The sequence below is a fragment of the Papio anubis genome, chromosome 1 (genome assembly GCF_008728515.1).
Source record: "Papio anubis isolate 15944 chromosome 1, Panubis1.0, whole genome shotgun sequence".
In the NCBI taxonomy this organism is placed as follows: Eukaryota; Metazoa; Chordata; class Mammalia; order Primates; family Cercopithecidae; genus Papio; species Papio anubis.
Window position 1 is genome coordinate 146056564 of NC_044976.1, and position 21510 is coordinate 146078073.

Below are 21510 nucleotides of genomic sequence, written 5' to 3' on the forward strand. Positions count from 1 at the left end.
TTGATATATGAGGTCACTTCGAAAGGACGTGTTCTCTTGACATATGGTCAGGTCCCACTTATCCATGCTAATAGAAGAGCCCACACTGGCAGCAATACGCCACAACAGCAGATAACTTCAGAAATAATTTATATTTGGCCTTGATATGCATTATGTGAAGGGTTTTTGCATCAGTATTAACTTTTTTTTTTTTTTCAAACAAACAGTAAGATGCATTTTCATTCCCCAAGGATATATTCATAGACAAGGGGACTAGGATAGCCAAGAATATACTGGAAGACAGGGGAAAATCAGCCAGAGGTTAACATTTGTCTATCAAGTGGATAGTTAATACACAGGACTAGTTGACAGTGGAGTCATTGTGACAGTTTGTTAGTATTAGGAATGTTAATAGCAATTGTGTTTTTTAAATTTATTATAATGTTTATTATCATTAGCTTTAATAATATACTATTAGTACAGTACAATGATATGTTAGGTAATTGCTAGTAGTGATTATGATAATAATTAACAGGTTTTAGCTTAAATGTCACTTCTGAAGGGAAGAGAATCATTTTCTGACTCACTTGGTTGAATAGCTTCTCTAACACGCCACCACAGCACTTTGTTTTATTTTCATCATAGACCTCTCACTGCCTGATATTTTAGTGTTTGTTTTTTGTCTTTTTATGCCTCTCCACACATGAACATAGGCTTCAAAAGAGGAGGAACCTTATCTACTTGTTCAGTGTTGTACCTCTAGCACTTATAGTCCTGAACACAGTAATAGGAGCTAAATAAATGTTTGGGGAAGAAATGAATTTAGCATGTACCAGATGCTGTCCAAAGCACTTTGCATGCACTACTATGCAGTTTGATTCTCCATCACCAACCTAAGATGTAGAGTGAATTTACTACCTTCATTTTACAGAAAAGAATACTTTGAGAAGTTAAGTCATTTATTCATTATTCGAGTCTACTGAATCATCCCAAACAACCCTGTTAAATTTAAATTCTAAGACCATGGGCAAGATTGTATAAACTTTCCCTTTTTTCCCATTATCAGACACCTCCTTCCAAGGCTTCCTGAGTGGATGGACCTCCTTCCATTGAACTGCACTTTTTGCAGGGGGTGTTGATAGCACAGATAATGAAACTCGCAGAAAAGTGCAGAAAGGCCTTGGAAAAATGTGCCTGATGTTTTCTAAGAAGAGACACAGGTTATACTTACACAGAGTGGCAAAATAAATTCATCAGTTTTCACTCTTAAATTCCACAATTCCCTAACACATAAGCAAGGATTCACTGGCAAAATCTCCAGTATTTTTCCAAAAGGGCCATAAACCTGCAGAAAGTGCTTAATACAACTCGTGGACTGGCACATTGTATTCTCTATCTCAAGATCCTGGACTAAATCAATAACAGTATTGAGGCTGAGTGCGGTGGCCTGTAATCTCAGCACTTTGGGACGTCGAGGCAGCCAGATCACCTGAGGTCAGGAGTTCGAGACCAGCCTGGCCAACATGGCAAAACCTCGTCTCTACTAAAATACAAAAACTAGTTGGGCGTGGTGGCGTGCATCTGTAATCCCAGCTACTCAGGAGGCTGAGGCAGGAGAATCACTTGAACCTGGGCGGCAGAGGTTGCAGTGAGCTGAGATTGCACCACTGCATTCCAACCTGGGCAACAGAACGAGACTTTGTCTCAAAAAAAAAAAAGATAATGGGGTTGGGAAAAGCCCTCATATTCAAATGATCAAATTCATTTCTTTTATCTTATTTTACTTGAAGTGGAAATCATCACAAGTGATTGAAATAATGGTGTTTTACATAATAAAACCTTACTTCTATGTGGTGCTTTATCATTTAAAGAAACATTTGCATTTTGACTTCTCTGACTCTCATCACATCCTTGTAAGAGATGTTTTTAATAATCATATTTGAAAGATGAAGAAGAAAGCCGACCTACTCAGCGTATCCAAGGCATTCACTGCCTCTATCTGGAAGGAAATCAGAATATCATTTCATTCTCCCCAAAATGAATTGCCAGCTTGCAGTTTTCCAGATAGTACACTAAGTGGTCTAAAATAAGACTGCTGCTCTTAAGATGCTCTCATGTATAGGGAAGACTGACAAGAAAATAAATAACTGAAAGCAGAACTCTGTACAGAATGCAGTGGTGAAAAATCAAACGAATCACTTGGAGTAAGCAATGGGATGTTAATTACAGGGTTTTGAAAACCAAGTTAAGGCACATTAAGACTGTACCAGTAAAGGTTTCACAATACTTGAGATATAAGGCTAAAGAAATTTCTTCTTGTAGTATCTATCAACTTAACCAGCATCAGCTTTGAATTGTTGCCACTGTATTGGTTTGCATTTTTTAGAAATCAGCATTTATACACCAACAGACTAAATTCAATTGTAATGTTCAAACCAACAGGATTGATAGCCTCATTAATTATAAAATAATTGCAAAGATTTTTCTTTAAATAACTTCACCCTACCAGTTCTTCCTTTCATTGACATTTTTAATGGCTACTTTTATGTCAGAGTAGATTTCATACACATATCTTGGTGCCAGAAATCCTATTATAGGAATAAATAGTTTAAGATTTTTTAATATGATTTTACTTAACAGTAAAAATCATAATCTGGTAAAAGTCTTTAGGAGTCATTTGACCAATCTCCCTGTTCTACTTTTGTTTTGTTGTGTTGTGTTTTTAATTTCTATGGATATTGTTTTAATTAGATTTAGAGAGTATTTCACTTGTCCAGTACAGCCCTAAATAGGGATTTCTTTGTAGAATAAAGAAATACGTCCTCATTCAGCAAAACCTTACCAAGTACAGAGCCTCCTATATGTAGTTCTTTGGGGACAGGAATGGTGCTAGGAATTAGGTAATCTGAAACCTGAGATCTATATAATGTTACTCATCTGCCCAGGAAAATTCAGTTCCACGGTTAGCTGACTGACCAAATGTAGTACTGAAGTATTTTATGGTGTGAATGACTGTTTTATTGAGTTCATGGAATGAACTAAAATAATCACATTTCTTTTCTATTCCATCTTAAATGTTTGATGGAAATGCTGCCTGAACTCCCTAGGATAAATGTTTTGATTTTCTCATCATTTCCAAAAGCTTGGCATTCCCTGAGCAACAGAGCACTAATAAAGCTGTAGCACTAGTTGTCCCGGAGCCTGAAAATCTAGGTCCTTAGGAATGACAGGAGGGAAAGGGAGCACCTTGCCTCAGCCCCATTGTCTCCATGCTTATTTTTAATTACCTCAAAGCTTTAGAAACATGATCCCGTAAATGCTTTGTGGGAATAGTGGCGAATGCACTCATCATGTGAAATCCATAAATTGCTTATAATCCTCTCAAGATGTTAAAAAAAGCATTAAGTAATTGAAGACAGGAAGTCCTCAGTTAATTATTTAGAGGTGTTATCAATGCTTTAAGTAAACTGAAGCGTTTTCTGCTATCTCACTGAGCTGAATACCATGGGGACGAAGGAGTAGCAGCCATCATCTTCTCATATTCGCTAATGCAAACAGCGCATGGCAGCTTGTCAATAAAAGACCTTTTCATATCATTTATTACTAAACACATCCACCATCCTGTACAGAACAATTTGGACATCAGTTATGGCATTGTTTCACTTTGGGCTACCTCTACATTATACGTGGACCTCCTAATGTGAGTTTAGGAATAGAAGAAGGGATTAACTAAATAATTAAGGCCACTGAGAAAAAAAAGAATTAGCTGTGTCCTGTTTAGCATCAACTATAATAAGGGCCTGTGTGTCTCTTAACTCTGGGAAAACTATTTTCCAAAATAATTAATTAGAAGTTACTCATCATTGCATTTCATTTAAAAGGAAAAACCCACCAGCATTAAATTAGCAAGGAAAGAATGATTTACTTTCCTTTCTCATCTTCCTAGAAGTTAATGAAAACTTTGTATGCTAAATAGCATAAACTCTAACAATGCTGGTTGTAGCAGAAAATGTAATACTAATGTTATACTGAGAAAGATACTTTACACTTCACTTTTGAAAAAGAGAAAACATACTTTAACCATCAATACAACAAAATGTAGAAATTCTTCATAAGGGATTTTATTCTTAGATAACTCTGCTAGGTGTTCCCATATTATCTTTGCTCTCATAGTAATTATCACATTTTATTCTAATAGCCTTTCCTCTTGTCTCTGTTCCACAATTAGTAATAGGTAATGCTTTTTAAGTACAGAGACAGTAGCTTCCTGTTTGCCATTGTGTTCCTGGTACCCATCACATTACTTAATATATTCACAGAGTGTTTGTTGAATGAATAAATACTGAATAGTAAACTAGTATTTGACTACATTCTGTTTCAAATGGAGATAAAAATGCCACTGTCAAACATATCTAAATCTCAGACAGATCTGGCAACAAAATTGTGGGGTCCAGTGCAAAATGAAAATTCAGGCCCCTTGTTCAGAAATCATTAAAATGTCAAGACAACGAAAGCAGAGCATAGAAGTAAGCTCTCATGCTTCCAAGCATGGTACCTTGTTTGATTGCACAGTCAAAAGTCCACGAATCCAACCCTGATCTTCACCAGTCTGGACTTAATTGCAGTATATTTCTTTAATTAAAACAGATAGCAAGAAAACTAGGATGGTGATAATGTCCTCAAAAAGCTTTGAGAGTTTCTTCTGTGGTTGTATGCAATGCTCCAGGCTGCATTCCCCTCAGTTACTATGTAACTATTGACCACCAAGCATTAGGGACCTGTGAAAATAGTGATAAGAGTTTATTTTCTTTTCATTTGTTCAATTCTGAGAACAACTAAATTTGTGCCTGACCAAAAAAGAAAAAAAAAGTAGCACCAACCGCTTTTTCTCGTTTTAAAACCTGCCTATGGATAAAAATATTAAGGCCAAAGAACTATAATTGATAGCTGCCTAGACAAAGGTATTTTTTTAAATTCCCCTTAAATCCCGGATATTCCAGTGTACTTTGCTGGACGCTAGTTCTCTTTTGTCACTCCAGTTCTGGCCACACCCTTCCCTTTGCAATGTCCTCATTGTCTCATGTTTGAGCAACATCAGATTTTGCTGCCACCTGACATCACATTTTGTTTTTAGAGAAGAAAAGTCTGCCTGGAAATGCAGAGAAGAATCCTCGGTCTAGTATAACACTGAACTTGAAAGAGGAAAAGTATTTATTAAAATATTTATTTAATACTTATTAAAATACTGTCACTAAAATCAAAATATATATAATATAATTAATATTATATTTTTGTTGCTATATTTATTCCAAATATACATCAACATTAAGACTATTATTTAGACACCATCAAAGAGAAAGGGTCTTTCCTTGCTGGTGTCTAAATAATAGTCTTAATGCTGATGTATATCTGGAAAGAGAGTCTGCCAAAGAAGTAACTTGTTAGGAAAGACGTCTTGGGATCAGGAAGATATTGGAGAGAGGGACCTAAGTTATGGTTCAGAATTTCACATGAAATGTAGAATTAATAACGCAAGTTAGCTTATAGCAAGTAGTCAGAACTAAAAGTCATGAAGTGATCTTACTGGCATGTGCAATGAAAGAGGCTCTTTGTTTTGATGTTCAGTTCATATGAGGTAGCAACTGAATTCATAAAGCATGAATACAGAAAATGGACAGTATCAATGCTGCCCAAGTGGGGGGGACAAGAAATTGGCTTGGGTAAGAGGAATGGGCAGCTGTTGAGATTGTGAAGGATGGTACCATCCAGAAAAGATGGCTTTAGCATGTGAGCTCCTGAAATAATCCTTAATCAAATTCTGTAAAACCAATTCTAGTTTAAAGGTACCTTAGATGTCTGTAAAGTAATTCCATGATGCCTTTGTGTATCAGTTTTGAACATCTAGATTTTCACAAATTATCAGATTGATATAAGTAGAATGCTGATATGGCTCTATCCATCACAATCAAGATGACCAGTGGATGCTGGAGTTCCTGGGAATCTCAGTAGGCAGAGATGCTCTGAAAGGGATCATTTAGTGAGATCCCAGGCAAGTGAGGGCAAAAGGAAGCACTATCATTATAGCTGTCGTGGTATATACCCTGGGGCTCGTTGTCTTGCACTAAGAAAGAATTCAGGACACAGACACATGTGGGTGGGTTAAGGAGTGGAAAGTTTGATAGAAGAGAGAGGAGAGCAACTCCTTGTGAGAGAGAGAGAGAGAGAGAAAGAGAGATAGAGAGAGAGACATCCGAAAAAGTGAGGAGGCAGTGGATCACAGCAGATTTTATAGGCAGGCTGGAGAAGGCAGTGTCTGATTTATATAGGGCTCACAGATTGGTTCGATCAAGTATGATATTTACATAGTGTGAGGGGAAGGCTGGTCACCGCACCCTAATCTTATTGTACAAATGGGCCTTCCAGTTGATTGGCTCCATCTTGTCTGTGCCTTACAGTACAAGTGGCTGACAAGGAGAAGGGAAGATGGAGCTGCCATCTTGAACATGTATGGTCCTTAGTTCCTGCCCACATTCACCCATGCAAGCACCCAGCTTGCTTGCCTATGTCTGCAGCTCGACTTTACATGCTTGCCCTTTGTTAGAAAATTATTTGGGGCTTTTCACTAAAAAGAAAAGCCTTACCGAGGACTCCCATACCTTTACTATCTGCCTAAGTGATTTCTTCTTAACTCCTGTATCATTAGTAACAGACACTGAATGTGAGTGTCCAAGGGGCCAGACCACACATCCAGTTTGGGTGAACTGGTGCCAGGACAGATGACTTATCCGCAGGATGGTTATTTACAATACTTTATAACCACCTAACAAAAACTTTTTAACGTAACTCAGGCCTCTCAGTGCTTGAGCTAATCACTAAACATGCTGATGGAGGAACTCACAGAATTACATATTCTTTAGGGCTATTTGGTAGTTCTTTAGAACATAACAGATGACACTCTAGAACAATTGGCTGAATGTTTTGAAGTAGCACTTGCTATGTGAAATTATAATGGCTAATGTGCCTTTTTTTGACTATTTATCAGGAGATTAAAAATTGGAAGCAAGCTGTTCTTTATAGAGTACATCAAATATAACTTTTGTAAACATGGGTTTTATTTTCCAAATCATATTTTTATGAACTAAAGGCAGACATTTTGCAGTCCCTTTTAGCACACATTTACTCTTGAAAGTAATGTTACTTGGAAGTGTAATTGTAATGAGTTTGGTTATATTATGCTTCTTTCCTTTAAAAAAGAACATGATTCCCTGTAGGGAAATTCAGGTAATTTGCAGCCACAGTAATCTTCACTATACTGAAATGTTAAATACTTGGCTTTTCTCCATGCATTTGCCTTTCTGTACTCTACAACTGCTATTTCCTACTCTTCTAATTCAATGCTGAGCACTTGAATGATGTTTTCTTTTCTCCTTCTACTCTTCGACTTCAGGATTAAGTTACAGTTGGAACGGTTCCTTTGAGACATCTCTTTATTTCCCTCTTCTCATCCTGATCAATTCATGAGTAGTTTTCAATTGGTGTGCCCTTTTCATTGCCTGTTGCTAATATGTCATATATATCTCGTTTTAAGGACTACCGATAGAGGCTTACTTAAAATGACAGCAAATTCCAGTTGAAATGTGTTCATTTTATTGAGTTTTACAGAGTCATATATATGAAAGGTCATCAGGTTCATGTAAATCATCTATGCCTGATGGTAGTTGATGCTTTCTTACAGATTATCTGAGCCAAGCCTATTAGTAATCCAATCCTCTAACAATATGAAAAATATAAAAACTAAAAGAATATGGTTTTAAATTTTCTAAATTATGGATTTAGATATTGCCTTCACTTAAAGTAATCTGTAGACCTATTAAGCAGTCTCTACTATCATGCCTACAGTTTCTAGATATAGAAACTGAGGAACCTAGAAGCCGGAAAACTTCCTTGTAGTCGAGTACTTAGTAAGTAGATAAGTATTAGAACCCAAATAGCCTAATTTCAGACTGCTCTCTTAGCAGAGAACATGACTCAGTACCTCACTACATGACTCATAATAATATTTAAAATGAAAATATTTAAATATATAGTCCCACTTGAATTTTAAAATATTACTGGAAATTTCACTGGGCTTTGAGCTATTTATGTCATGGTTTTTATTATAAGGCTAGGAAGCCTGATCCAGTTGTTCTGGGCCACATTTCTCAGTGTAACTGCCCAAGTTCCAATACTGGCTGGCTGGCTGGCTGGCTTTCTTTCTTTCTTTCTTTCTTTTTTTTTTTTTTTCAGTCTCACTACTATGTCACCCAGGCTGGAGCGCAGTGACAGGATCTCAGCTCACTACCGCCTCTGCCTCCCAGGTTCAAGCAATTCTCCAGCCTCAGCCTCCCAAACAGCTGGGACTATAGGCATGTGCCACTATGCCTGGCTAATGTTTGTAGGGTTTTTTTAAGTAGAGACGGGGTTTCACTATGTTGGCCAGGCTGATCTCAAACTCCTGACCTCAGGTGATCTACCCGCCTCGTCCTTCCAAAGTGCTGGGACTACAGGCATGAGCCACTGCACCTGGCCCCAGCCCTTTCTTATCTCTGTGATCATAGGCAATTTCCTCCAACTTTCTGTGCCTTAGCTTCCTTATCTGTATAATGAACAAATAATAGCATGCACAGCAGAAAGTTAGTGTGGGCATTGATTATATTAACACCCATAAAGTGCACAGAAGAGGGCCAAGTAGTAGTAAATGCTCAATAAACTTTTGCTAGTATGTCATTTACATAATCTTATAACTAACTTCCTTTAAAATAACTGCAATTCTTATAAAATATATTTAGTTAATGTATAGAGTCCAATGAAAACAGAATTAAAAACAGATCAACAAAAACAAAAACACCCTGAGTTTCGTTTGTTGGGTTTTCTCTTCCTAATTTATAGTTTTTGTCCTGGTGTTTGAACTAAATTGTTCTAACTTTTTTTTTCATTTTGAGCAGCTACAATGTATACAATTATGACTTGCCAATTAAAATAATATTAATTTTAATAAAGAGCAGCTGCAATGGTTTCTACCATTTTTATGTCTTCTAAATGCCGCTTAATCTTCAGAGGGAAGGCAGCCATTGAGTGACTTAAATACTATTAGCTCTAGCTCTTATGTGATGGGAGAACATAGAGCTTGGTGTTCAGGCTTGGGTTATCTATACACTCCTCAGCCCAGATGAAGTCAACACTAAATAAAGTACAAAGCCTGATAGTGGACAAACGACTGGCTTATCCAAGGAAACTGTGAGTTTTGTTCTAAAAAGCAGGAACAGACCCTGGAAGGTAAATATGGCAGGTGTGAAGTTGCCTGATACACATTAGCAAACATCTTTTGAAATGAGCCTAAGTATTTCTACACTTTGCCCACATGGTCCATTAAACTGGCCAGCATGGCTACATTTCAGGGACAGACACAGCTCTAGAGGATAAAGTGCCAATGAATTAGAGTAAAACTGCCATTCTCCCCATATTCACTTGCAGACATGTCTCCCACTCTCATCCTTTTGGTTCTTCAATCTTTGTCTCCTTTCCTTAGTGCACCATGTTGACTCCTCTTGATTTGACAATATGTTTGAACTCCTCTGACTTCTTGACCAAGGTTTTCTGCTCAGTGCTGAGTTTGCCATTCCTCCTTGATTCTAGTACACCAGTAGCTTCAAGAGAAACATATTCCTTCCACCAGCCCTACCCCCATATCCTGCTAGGTGAAACTACCCCATTTAATGTAAACACCTGTAGCTTGGTGAACCTACCCCATTTAATGTAAACTCCTTTGATGCACTTTCCTCCCTCTTTCAAAAATCCCTAAGTTGCTGGATACTCTACTGTTGTACCATGCCTAAACACCTGCCTTCTCAAATTCTAGGCTGTAAGTAAAATGGAGACCACTCAACTTGCTGCAGAAAGGCTTTGTCAAGAAATGACAATTTATATTTTTATATACATTAATTTTCCTTTCAACTACAATTCTCATTACAAATACTCTCAATCCTCTAATCAACCTTAGCAAACCTCTGTGATTATGAATTTTCTTTTTTCCCTAATGCTCATCCTAAAATTTTCTTTTACAGTCACTGCATATCTGAAATCAGACCAACCAGGACCACGTTGAGGAAGATAACTGAGGCCATTGTTTTGGTCAGAATATTCCAGAAAAATAATAAAGTATCTGTTTACTTTTAGCTACCAGATTTACATCTGGCATTCAGGAAAAAATCTAGAATATATGTATTGCTCACAAATTATATTAATTTCTGTTATTTTATTAATATTCTGCAACTAAAAAAAATCTCCAACTCAAAGAAATCAATGCCATGGGCAGGGATACTGATGGAATTATGAGGAAGGACCTTTTTGGTCAGGTCACATGGTGACAGCCATCGTAGCCTCATATCCCTGCAAACTTTATGGGACACTATCGTGGGCATGCTCTTCCTTAAGCAATATTTGTTCAACATTGAATGCCTAAAAATGGGCACTATGGGGGAAAATGACCTCCCAAAAAGACTCACTCAGTGATGTCATTTCTACTCTCAAAGGGTTTATATTCTAAATGGGGAAAATAAGATACTCAGGTAAAATGGTATCACACTGGTCAAGACCCTTTTTGTCAGTAGTGAGAGTGAAGAGGAGACATTGTCAAGCTAAACGAGTTTGCCACTGCAACCTCTGAGTTTCATTCTTGAATGTTCCCTTCCATTATTTTGAGCTCTACATTTTGTAATCTTAGCATTTTCCCATAAGCTTTTATCAAACATATGTGGCTTGGGTATGGCTTAGATCTTTAGTCATATTCTTCATCTGTAAATCAGGTAAATATCAAAATTATGTAAATCCTCCAAAGCAACCAAATGGAAGATTATAATCAAATAAGTGCCTGCATCTTATCACTAAGTTGATAAGAAAATACAAAGGGCTCTGAAGCTAAACCTTGGGGCAGCTCCAGCTGCAGAACATTATTGCTTTAGCAGAGAACCCAGACTACTGCTCTCATTCTAAATGAATGAGATTGGTAATTTTTTCATTCATTGAACAAACACACCTTTTGTGCCTGTCACAATCCTAAGGATACAGAGAGGCAAAACAAAGTTGTTGTTCTTTCAGAGCATACATCTAAAGTGGGAGACAAATAACAAATAAGCAAGAGACACAGCAAACATCAGAGATGGTTGAAGGCTATGAAATAAGAAAATTATGTGAGGCGATAAAAAGTGATGGATGGGTTGTTTAGATGAAGTGGTCAAAATTTTTTAAAATGTAGCATTTGAGGAGAAATCTGCATAAACGGACAAAGTGACACATGAACATCTCTGAAGGAACGGTCATTCCACCAAAAGAACAAAATATGTGAAAATGTAGCTCAAAATATGTGAAAAAATAAGCATAACAATCATTGGATTCATCTGTAACTTAGTTCAATTATTTAACAAATAGGCTAAGTCCTGTTGTTTTAAAATACTATTTTTTTCTCAAAGAGAGCTTTGGCATTGTTTGAACTTTCCCAAGCGTCAAGGGAGAGATGTCTTGTAAGCCTCAATATCCTCCTTGTTGAATGCTGCTGAGTTTTAAAGTTGCTTCTGCTAGAATGAAATACTACTTTGTGTATCCTATTTCATCTTCTCCTGTCTGCTAGATGCTATAATGATTCCCCATTTTACAGATCAGTAGACCAAGGCGAAGAGAGCTCAGTAACTCTCACAAGGTCACCAGCCACGCACAGAGCAGCAAAATCTAACAATATACAACTTCTATTTTAGATGGATTGTCATTCTTTTCTCCCTGAAAACTTACGAACTATTACCATGCTGTATCATATTCTGAATACGAAAGAAGTAATAAGCACCATCTCTTCTCCAAATTAGCCTTAATCTATGTGTAAAGACAAAATCAACACACCAAAAAAACAAACAAACAAACAAAAAAAAAGGCACATTAGGTAGAGTGCAAAGTTTAAAAACAAAAGTGTTGGTTGGCATTAATATGAGCTGAATATGACTTGGGGCAAGAAAATGTTGAATCTAACCTTCTTTTTATTTTCCTGCCCCTATTTATATAAGAAGCAATTGCAGAGACTGGGATGGTTAGCCTGGAGAAGAGAAGACTCAGGGGGTTTTGATAACTGTCTACAAACATTTGAAGAACTGTCATGTGGAAAAGAAATTAGATTTGTTCTATATGTCCCCAGGGGTGAAAGCAATAGAAAGATTTCATCACAATATAAGGAAGGACTTTCAAACAAAATAAGGATAACTCTAGGGCTCTCTAAAGATGAAATGGGCTCTTTGGGAGATGGAGTGCTCTGATCGTATAGACGGGACAGCTTCTTCAATGACATCTTGTATAGGGAATCAAGAGAAGGGTAGGTGGTTCACATGAATTTTAAGGTCTCTTCTATGGCTGAGAATTTATTAGTTTATCAGTGATAAATGAAATTTTGCTCAACACTTAACCTCTTATGAGGTTCAGACCTTCTTTAAAGAGTGTTTTAAAGAGTACTCTTAAATGTTTTGGCTATCATATCTACAACTCTGCATGTTACTTCTGGTGCCTAATTGATAATAAATAATCCTCTTAAGGTGTACTTTATTTCTTGCTTGCTTTTTCTAGGTCTCCAGCCGTACACCAACTACAGTTTCACGCTTACGGCTTGTACATCTGCTGGGTGCACTTCAAGCGAACCTTTTCTAGGTCAGACACTGCAGGCAGCTCCTGAAGGTAATGAAACAATATCCATGGTTTGAGGGAAGAAATTTTCACACAGCATTTTGAGATGGAATCTGTAAATTCCTTCATAACAAACAAGGAAGAGGCAATAAAGTTGATAGGTACAGAATAAAATCGTATTCTAGGTTCCCATTCTTCAGGCTTGATTCATGTGTAGCTTCCCAAGATCAGTTCGCTTTCAATTCTTTAACCTTTTTAGAGTTGACTTTCTGTGGAAAGAAGAATTATTGAAATTTTTAAAAAACTCAGATGTTAAACAAATATTTTGGGAGCATCTAATATGTAATAAGCACCATGCTCACTGCTGAAGTTGTTTAAAATATTCTCTGCCCTCAAGATTGACAATCAAGTAGAAGTGATAGGAGAAAGATCTGTATGAAGAGAGAAAATCTAAAAGTTGATGTTAAGAAAGAACAAATGAATAGAGTGCTAAGGTTGGCCTGAAGAGGAAGAAACAATAACCCATCATTGACATCAAGAAAGACTTTATGGAGCAGATGACTTCTGAGATGGACCACAAGAAACAAGGATTTTCACAAATGAACAGTGATGTACAGAGATGTACAACCAGACGCAGTTTGAAGGAATATAAGATGGAATCATCACCTTAGACGGCAAATTGGAAATGTCTATTACATTTAAATTGTTAATTTCCCATGATACAGCCATTCTGTTTTCATCATTTATGCCAGAAACTGTGCCACATTGCTCAAGGAGGCATCCACCAGGATGTTTATTGACGCATTTATTTTGTTTAATAGCAAAATGTTGGGAGCAATTTTAATGTTTGTGAGTAGGAGAATTGCTAAATAAAATCAGCTATCCTCATATTGTGGAATTTCATGCACCAATATAAAAGAATGAGATGATCAGTTCATACAAAGAGGAAGTTATGAAATTATATTAATGTATAAGAACAAACTGAGAAAATGACATTTGTTGCTAATGGTTAATAAATAAATGCATTTAAAAATCCAGGAAGTATACACACCAACTGATAGCAATGGTTACCCATGCATTGAGAGGTGGGATGGGTGGTGTCATTTACTTTCAAAAGAATAATATACTAAGTGGCATGTGTTAGTGATCAACTAATTATTTTGTTAATCTTCATTATCTGCCTGTTTTCCATATGGGGAAACCAAGGCATAAATAAGTTTCTAAACAGAAATGCAATGTTAATTACCACCATAGACTCCTGAACTACTTGTCCATTACTCTTCTAATGAAAGGGATTGTTGTACCTCAGAATATTAGACCTGAACTTCCTACCAGTAAATGGGGAATAAAATGGAAAATTCCACATATGGGGCATATGGCTCCTCACCAGGAATTCACTAATGATGTTTTCTATATAAAGAATGTTTCATGTCAAAAAGCTTAGTGTTCCTTTGAAAGGAAGAAACCAGCAGTGGATTTTTTGGAAAGGTAAACTATCAAATGGATACTTTGATGATAATGGATAATTTCTAAAGGATCTATCAACCAGATTTGGCTGAAACTCAAGCCTGATAAAATAACAGAATCTCTTGTTCCACTCCTGTCTACCAAATTCATGTATTTAAATTCATTGGAAATACACATCTATTTTCCCACTTTTCCCGACAAAATTTCTTGAAAGGACTTACATTTTATGACTTAAAAATTGTAGCTTTCAACAGTGCAGGGTAATGTGATATGAGAAATGCCCTTAATTTCTTTTTTTAACTGTATGTACCTTTCCTTTAACACAAACAACCATGCAAAGAAATGATAAACAAAATTGACTTCCCTCTGCAGAAGAAACACGGATTTAGGGCCATTTTCTGGCTGAATAAGTGCCATTTATATATGACCCATATATGATATAAATATAGTACGAATGCTTAACTTGGGAACACCTTAGCAATCACATTAAGTTTTGTTGTTTTATTGTAAAGTGAAAACAAGTATACCACTTTAAATTATTCACCCAGATATAACTAATTATAAAATGCCATTTTGAAATATATCGGATATAATTTGAAGATCTCATATATGAATATTTTAAGTGAACATGAAGAGAATTAAAAGAAGTGTTTAGCATAGCCAATGCAACCTGAGCTCTTTTCACTTGCCTATCATTTTCAATCTAAGAAAAAATAAATGCACATTACAACCTCATTGATAAGTTGGACACAGTACTCTACAGTTTTATCCTCATAGAAAACTGTGTACCTGTACCTTTAGTCACATAATGGGAAGATTTTGAATGGAATTATTACTCTTCTTTTCTACAATTACTGAAGTCCAAGTGAATTCTAATTCATTTTAGAGATAAATCATGCAAAATTGCAGACATCCTTTCCTCTAGCATTGACAATGTGGAAAAGATAAGGGAAAAGAAGAACCAGTCTTTTTCAGTTTCATTCTAGATTCCTCTTCCTCTGCCCTTCTTTTAACGTTTATGCGCCCTTTGTTTTTCCTCTACTGTTTGCACTATAACTCCCAAGCTGTTCTGGAATTCTTAAGCACTGGCTTTATCTCCTAACGGAGGCTGAGAGCTACCAAACACTAAAACTACCCTTGTGGATTTAAATCCTATTTATGTATTGGTCTACTACATGTTTATATTTAGGTGTTTTTCAAAAACTTTAACCTCAGTACTTCACTTAATTCTTCCACTCCACTCTACTCCTCAACCTGCTTTTCTTCTTCTCTCAGATACTACCACCTACCTATCACCTAAGCCCAAAGCTTGACATTCTTGATGGCTCCCTTTTCCATATGTAATACATAATTCTTCATAAAATCTTATTTGTTTTAAATCTTAAGGACTTTTTAAAACATTGTTCTTCTTTACCATCCGTTTTACCACTACCTTGGTTCACATCTTTACAGTTATAAGAAGAGAAGTTCTCTGGATCCTCCTAACTAGGTTTGCTTCCTCTAGTCATTTTTAGTCATTTTTCCTCTTTCTCACATCCCACATCCTAATTCTTTTTCCTCTTTTGACAAAATAAGAATATGCCATATTAGTCACCTCCATAAAATCCCATTTCCTTCCAGGAAGACATACATCCATATCTCCTTAGCAAAGCAACATGGACCCCTCAAGTTTTAACTTCCATCAATTTTTCAAGGCTTTCAGTCTTCCCCACATGCCATGCAATGCACCAGTCATGCCACGGTATGTGCAGTCCTGCTATCCTTGCCCATATTTCTAGGACTTTCTGTGGGTTCCCCTCAGCCTGAACTCCCTTTCCCTACATCCTCACTCAGTTAATGCCCACCTTTTCAAAACTTGGTTTGCACATCTACCCTTCTGAAATCTTCCATTACAACCACCTACTTCCTACCCATCTCCATTTCTCCCCACAGTCTGTGTCAGGTTACCCTTTCTAAGTGTTCTAACGGATACTGTGTCTCCTTCTCTTAAAGCATGTATCATACTGGAGTACAATTTTTTATCAACTTATCTTTATTCACCATGATACGTGAACTCCATGAAGGGTAAGAGTGAGTCTTTATCTTCATATCCACAGTGCCCAACACAGAAAATGACACAGAGTCAGATAGAATGTTGAGTGAATAAATTAACAAATACTAAATAGTCCAGAATTCAGTGCATCCCTGACATCAACTAATACAAAATTGGTTCCTATCACCAGATTTCACAAGAAAAACAATCCACAATAAATGTTGGGAATTTTGAATTGGAATGAAGATTTGTAGGGACATGAGAAGTGGGTAATATTGCATGCAACTCAAGATAAATTTAAAACAAATACAGTAGACATATTATACTGGTTGTCATTGTGTAAAGAGGCCCACAAAGGTTTACTTCTACCTTTCCCCTTTTAACCTCTCAGCTAGTTTACCCCACCCCATCCTCTTAGGTTACTTTCCTCCCTACTATTCATTTCTTTCCCTTGAACTGCCTCAATTTGCTCCCTTATTATACAGAATAGGTTTTTCTGGTTTTACCTGAGACTTAGACTGGGGTTACATGGTGAAGCGGACAAATTCTCCACCTAGGACTCGTTAATATATCCCACCAAAGATCATCTTACTCTAGCAAAGATTTCTTGCAGCTGCCAAGATAATGATGTCCCCATATCAACATCCAAGTAAAAATGCAGCACTTTCTGATTATGTATACATTTGAACTGCATCTTATCAATCAAACCAACGGACATGGAGTTATTACCAATTTGAACAGAGCTTTTGCCAGCCTGTATAAATAATAAACTCAACTTTTACTTAAAAGTTGAAACAAACCCAAAATTACGTTTCATTTTATTTTATTAGCTCCTCCACATCCACAGGGTTTATTGACTGTTTCAAATCAGAAACCAAGCAATAGCCATTCTAGTATCTTGGTGATTTTTAATACAACATTCAAGATGAAAAAGATATAACTACAGGAAGCAGATTATGAGTTAAGACTTTATACTTTATTTTTTGAATCAACAAATTAATATTACATTTAAATCAGAACTCTGGTTGAATCATCTAGCAGCTGTTGGCAGAGAAACCCACACATAAATATATACTATGATTTGTGAACTTTTCCAAATACCTAGAACAGAGCAAACTCTCAGAACAAAATGAACTACTCTCTTCTCAGGAATATATTGCTCCTTAGAAAGCTGGGATGTTTGAGACATTTTTGAAATCTATCTTGTTTCTTTCAGGATGCTGCTAAATAAATTGCATTTTATTCTTCTGAAAATTTTTCTTCTGAAGTGTCAAAATCTTATCCTATGCAGAGTAACCTACACAGGAGATACAATCAAGCAAAAGCTATTGATTACAGGGAACCTAATATTGAAATGAGTTTTTTTTTTAATCTCCAGAAGAGATTTACAGTGTCTAATCAGAGTATAACTCGATAACAACATAAAGTGGTAGGATTGAGCTTTCTTATTGCTGGGTTCTCCATCAATAGGTTTGTACATCTATAAGAGTATTTGAATGTTTGACATTGAATTACAGTTGTTTGTGTGTATACTTTGTCTTTTAGACAGAAGTATAAACTCCTTGAAAGAGTGATCCACATCTTAGTCATCTCTGCTTTCCCTAGAACTGCCTGCAGTGCTTAGCATAGTATTTTGCAGGAGATATATTTACAATAAATCTATTCACTAAACTGTATTAGGCATTGTGTTGTCCATAGAGATACATTGACAAATAAGACAGAGAAGATCCCTGCTACCATGGAAGTAATTTTGCATCAAAGCAGGAAAAAGGAGTGGACTGCACTGTCATATAACGTAAAAATAATAGTATGTTGAAGAAAGAATTTTATTATGATATTTTGAGTGTTAAGAAGGAAATAGAAAAAGCCATGCAATACAGAGAAACTAGGTTGGGACTCCATTAGATGGAGTTCAAGTTAGAGTTAAGAGAGTGTTAAAATAAGGTCTTATCAATAAGGTGATAATTACACAAGTAACTGAACTATGAGAACATATGAGAACATTCTACATATAAGAGCAATTCTGCATAGGAGAACAAAATTCAAAAATGTCATGTTGCAAGGGAACAAAAGTGTTCCAGGTCAAAGGAATGGAAGTTCAAAAGCCCAGATGTAGGAAATAACCTGAAGCATTCTAGGGATAGAAAGGAATCTGGCATGGCCACAGCTCTGTGAAAGGTGGAAAGAATGCTGCCATGCATGCCAGAGCCAATAAAATGTGGGACCACATGGGTCATAATAAGAAATTGGGATTATATTATAGGAATAAATTCAAAAGGGTTATATGGTTCATAAAGATGACACTGGCTTACATATACACTTTATACACTTTTATAAAGATCCCAATGGAATACGGAAGGCCAAGATTTCAACATGAAGGCAAGTTTAGAAGCTATGACAGGAGTTTCTGAGAGAGAGAAATGTGGCTTGAACCAGGCGAAGTGAAAGTAAAGATACAGGGAAGTATACCTTATAGAATCTTCGGGGCTTGATGTTAGATTACATTTGGGGGTATGAAAAGTGAAAGTCTCAATGATCATTATTTTTGTGTGTATTGTCCAAGAAAATGGATAGATGGACAAGATTCGGAGGTACATAGATTATAGACAGGAAAAACAAGAGTTCTGTTTTGCATGTTTTTAGTTTTTGATATATCATCAGTCATCCAAATGGAGGTGTCAAGCAAACAGTTGGATTCTTGAGTCTGACACTCAGAAGAGAGTTTCAATCTAGACATATGCCTTTGGGGGTCTTCAGCATATGCATATTTAAAACCCATGCTGAATGGAGATCACCTGGGAAGTCAGTGTTGGAAGAGAAGAGAAGAGAGAAAAAGAAGAGAAAGGAGGAAACACAGAGAGGAGAGAGAGAACAGAGCCTACTGCTCTGAGGCATTACATCCTTTCAAGGTCCAGGAGGGGAAGACATCCCAGTAAACGAGGCCAGAGGCATAGCCAGAGAAGAAAAGAGAAGAAAGCATAGCACTGATGGGCAAGAAAAAGGAAAAGTGCACTCATTTGTTGAATTGTATAATTCAGGTAAATACTCGATTATGCCTACTTTCACATATTCCAGGTAAATCGTATTAAAAAGTTTGAACTCCCCAGATAGTCTCTCAGGCCTTGATTTAAAATGCACTCAGAGTGACAACCAAGGCAGAGAAATTATCCACTGCTAGTTGTCTGAAATTCACTTTCCAAAGGCAATTCAAAAATAAAATAATCAAAGTAATAAAAATATATTTACACCATTTATGTATTTTTGTTCCTTACAGTTAGATATTTTTTAAAATCAACAGAAAAAATATCACAGTTCATGGAGGGATGGTGTGACTTTTGATACACTGTTTATTTTATCCTAACAATAAAACCTCATTGCGTTATTCTTGCCAGGAGTTTGGGTGACACCTCGACACATTATCATCAATTCTACAACTGTGGAATTATATTGGAGTCTGCCAGAAAAGCCCAATGGCCTCATTTCTCAATATCAATTGAGTCGTAATGGAAACTTGCTTTTCCTGGGTGGCAGTGAAGAGCAGAATTTCACTGATAAAAACCTGGAGCCCAATAGCAGGTAAACTAAAAGAAAACTTTACCAATCATACAGCAAGATTTGTACATTTCTCTGGGTTGGTAAGAAATGCATGTCCAACTGAAAGTTATTAAATTGTTTAATTAACTTCCTCATTCCTTGGCCATTCAACAACTGATAAAAGTGCTAAATCATTTAGTCTTTAGACTACATGAAATTTCTTAAAAATATAAATAATTTGTCTTCTGTTTGACATAAAAGCATGAGAATTTTTAAATATGCAAAATACATGAGGTATTAAACTTTAAAAATTACCAAATTATCTTCAAAAACATGCATCCTTAAACTAGCAATAAAAGAGATGTAAAGCGTTTTGTTTTGCATCAACTCTCCTTTCTTCTTGTACAATGTTTCTCTACTTGCTACACTACATATAGTTGTGAGTAGTTTTAGAGGAAAAAGTTCCACATATTTGCATTTCATTCCCATTCATTTCTCAGCGGAGACAAAAACATATCTTAAATCAACAGATGTTTTATTGTAGAAAGTAGAGATCAATTTCATTTTATTGTAAGGAATAGCAGATCAATTTAAAAACATCTTTCTCTAAACATATTTCCCTGAACTCCAACCCATTTAAAAATGGGGAAGATTAATTTGAATCCTCCACAATCCACCAGCACACTCCAAGACTTTCCTGAAATCTTCAAGAAAAGCTATGAATTACTAGCAGGTTAAAAATAAAGTTGAAAGCAGCTGAAATTACAATGGTTTGGAGAGAATGTTGCCTGTGCAAGAAAAATTACCAAGTCAAGTTTCTGGAAAGGGAGCAAAGAATTTGCAATTTGTCACAAATGTAGAACTAAGCAATGGATACAAAACCCCGTTATCATTGTTCAAGTCTCTTGTGCATGGTTTTATCACAATTCTTCTTTCTTTTTAAATATAGATACACTTACAAGTTAGAAGTCAAAACTGGAGGTGGCAGCAGTACTAGTGATGATTACATTGTTCAAACACCTATGTCAACACCAGAAGAAATCCATCCTCCATATAATATCACCGTAATTGGGCCTTATTCTATATTTGTAGCTTGGACACCACCAGGTAAAAAAAAAGTGTGTGTGTGTGTGTGTGTGTGTGTAAATAATTTAAAGGAATTAAATAGAGATAAGAATGGAACTGTTAATATAGTAAATCAGAAAGACATAGTCGGTCTCCTGGATAAATACGAACAGAATCTAAACCACACTTCTAAGTGTGTAGATGCATGAGTACATACATACATACATAGAGATACAGGTATCTAGATGTCAGTGTAGATGTATAAGTATATATATCTTTCTATGAAAGCAACACTTTCAAGTACAAGAGACTAAAAATCTGTCTTTTTACTCATCTATTTTTTTTTTTTTTTTTGAGATGGAGTTTCACTCTTGTTACCCACGCTGGGGTGCAATGGCACGATCTCGGCTCACTACAACCTCTGACTCCTGGGTTCAAATGATTATCCTGCCTCAGGCTCCTGAGTAGCTGGGATTACAAGCATATGCCACCACGCCCAGCTAATTTTGTATTTTTTTTTTAGCAGAGACAGGGTTTCTCCATGCTAGTCAGGCTGGTCTCGAACTCCAGACCTCAGGTGATTCACCCGCCTCGGCCTCCCAAAGTGCTGAGATTAAAGGCACGAGCCACTGCGCCTGGCTTCCTCTTCTATTAATATATCCAATGAAAGTCATATAGGTCAGAATTACCTTGAATGTTCATTTCCATGGGACTCCTTAGATTGGATCATTGACATT

The 21510-nt window shown here is 36.4% G+C and overlaps 1 protein-coding gene across 1 annotated transcript in view; it reads left to right on the forward strand.

Annotated features, from left to right (window-relative positions):
* USH2A (usherin) overlaps nucleotides 1-21510 on the forward strand; it is a 790277-nt gene that overhangs the window by 640672 nt on the left and 128095 nt on the right. Inside the window, exons 55-57 of the mRNA XM_021927201.2 lie at nucleotides 12619-12726; nucleotides 19567-19750; nucleotides 20658-20815. Coding sequence (XP_021782893.2) covers nucleotides 12619-12726; nucleotides 19567-19750; nucleotides 20658-20815 — 450 coding nt within the window. The remainder of the gene's footprint in view (nucleotides 1-12618; nucleotides 12727-19566; nucleotides 19751-20657; nucleotides 20816-21510) is intronic.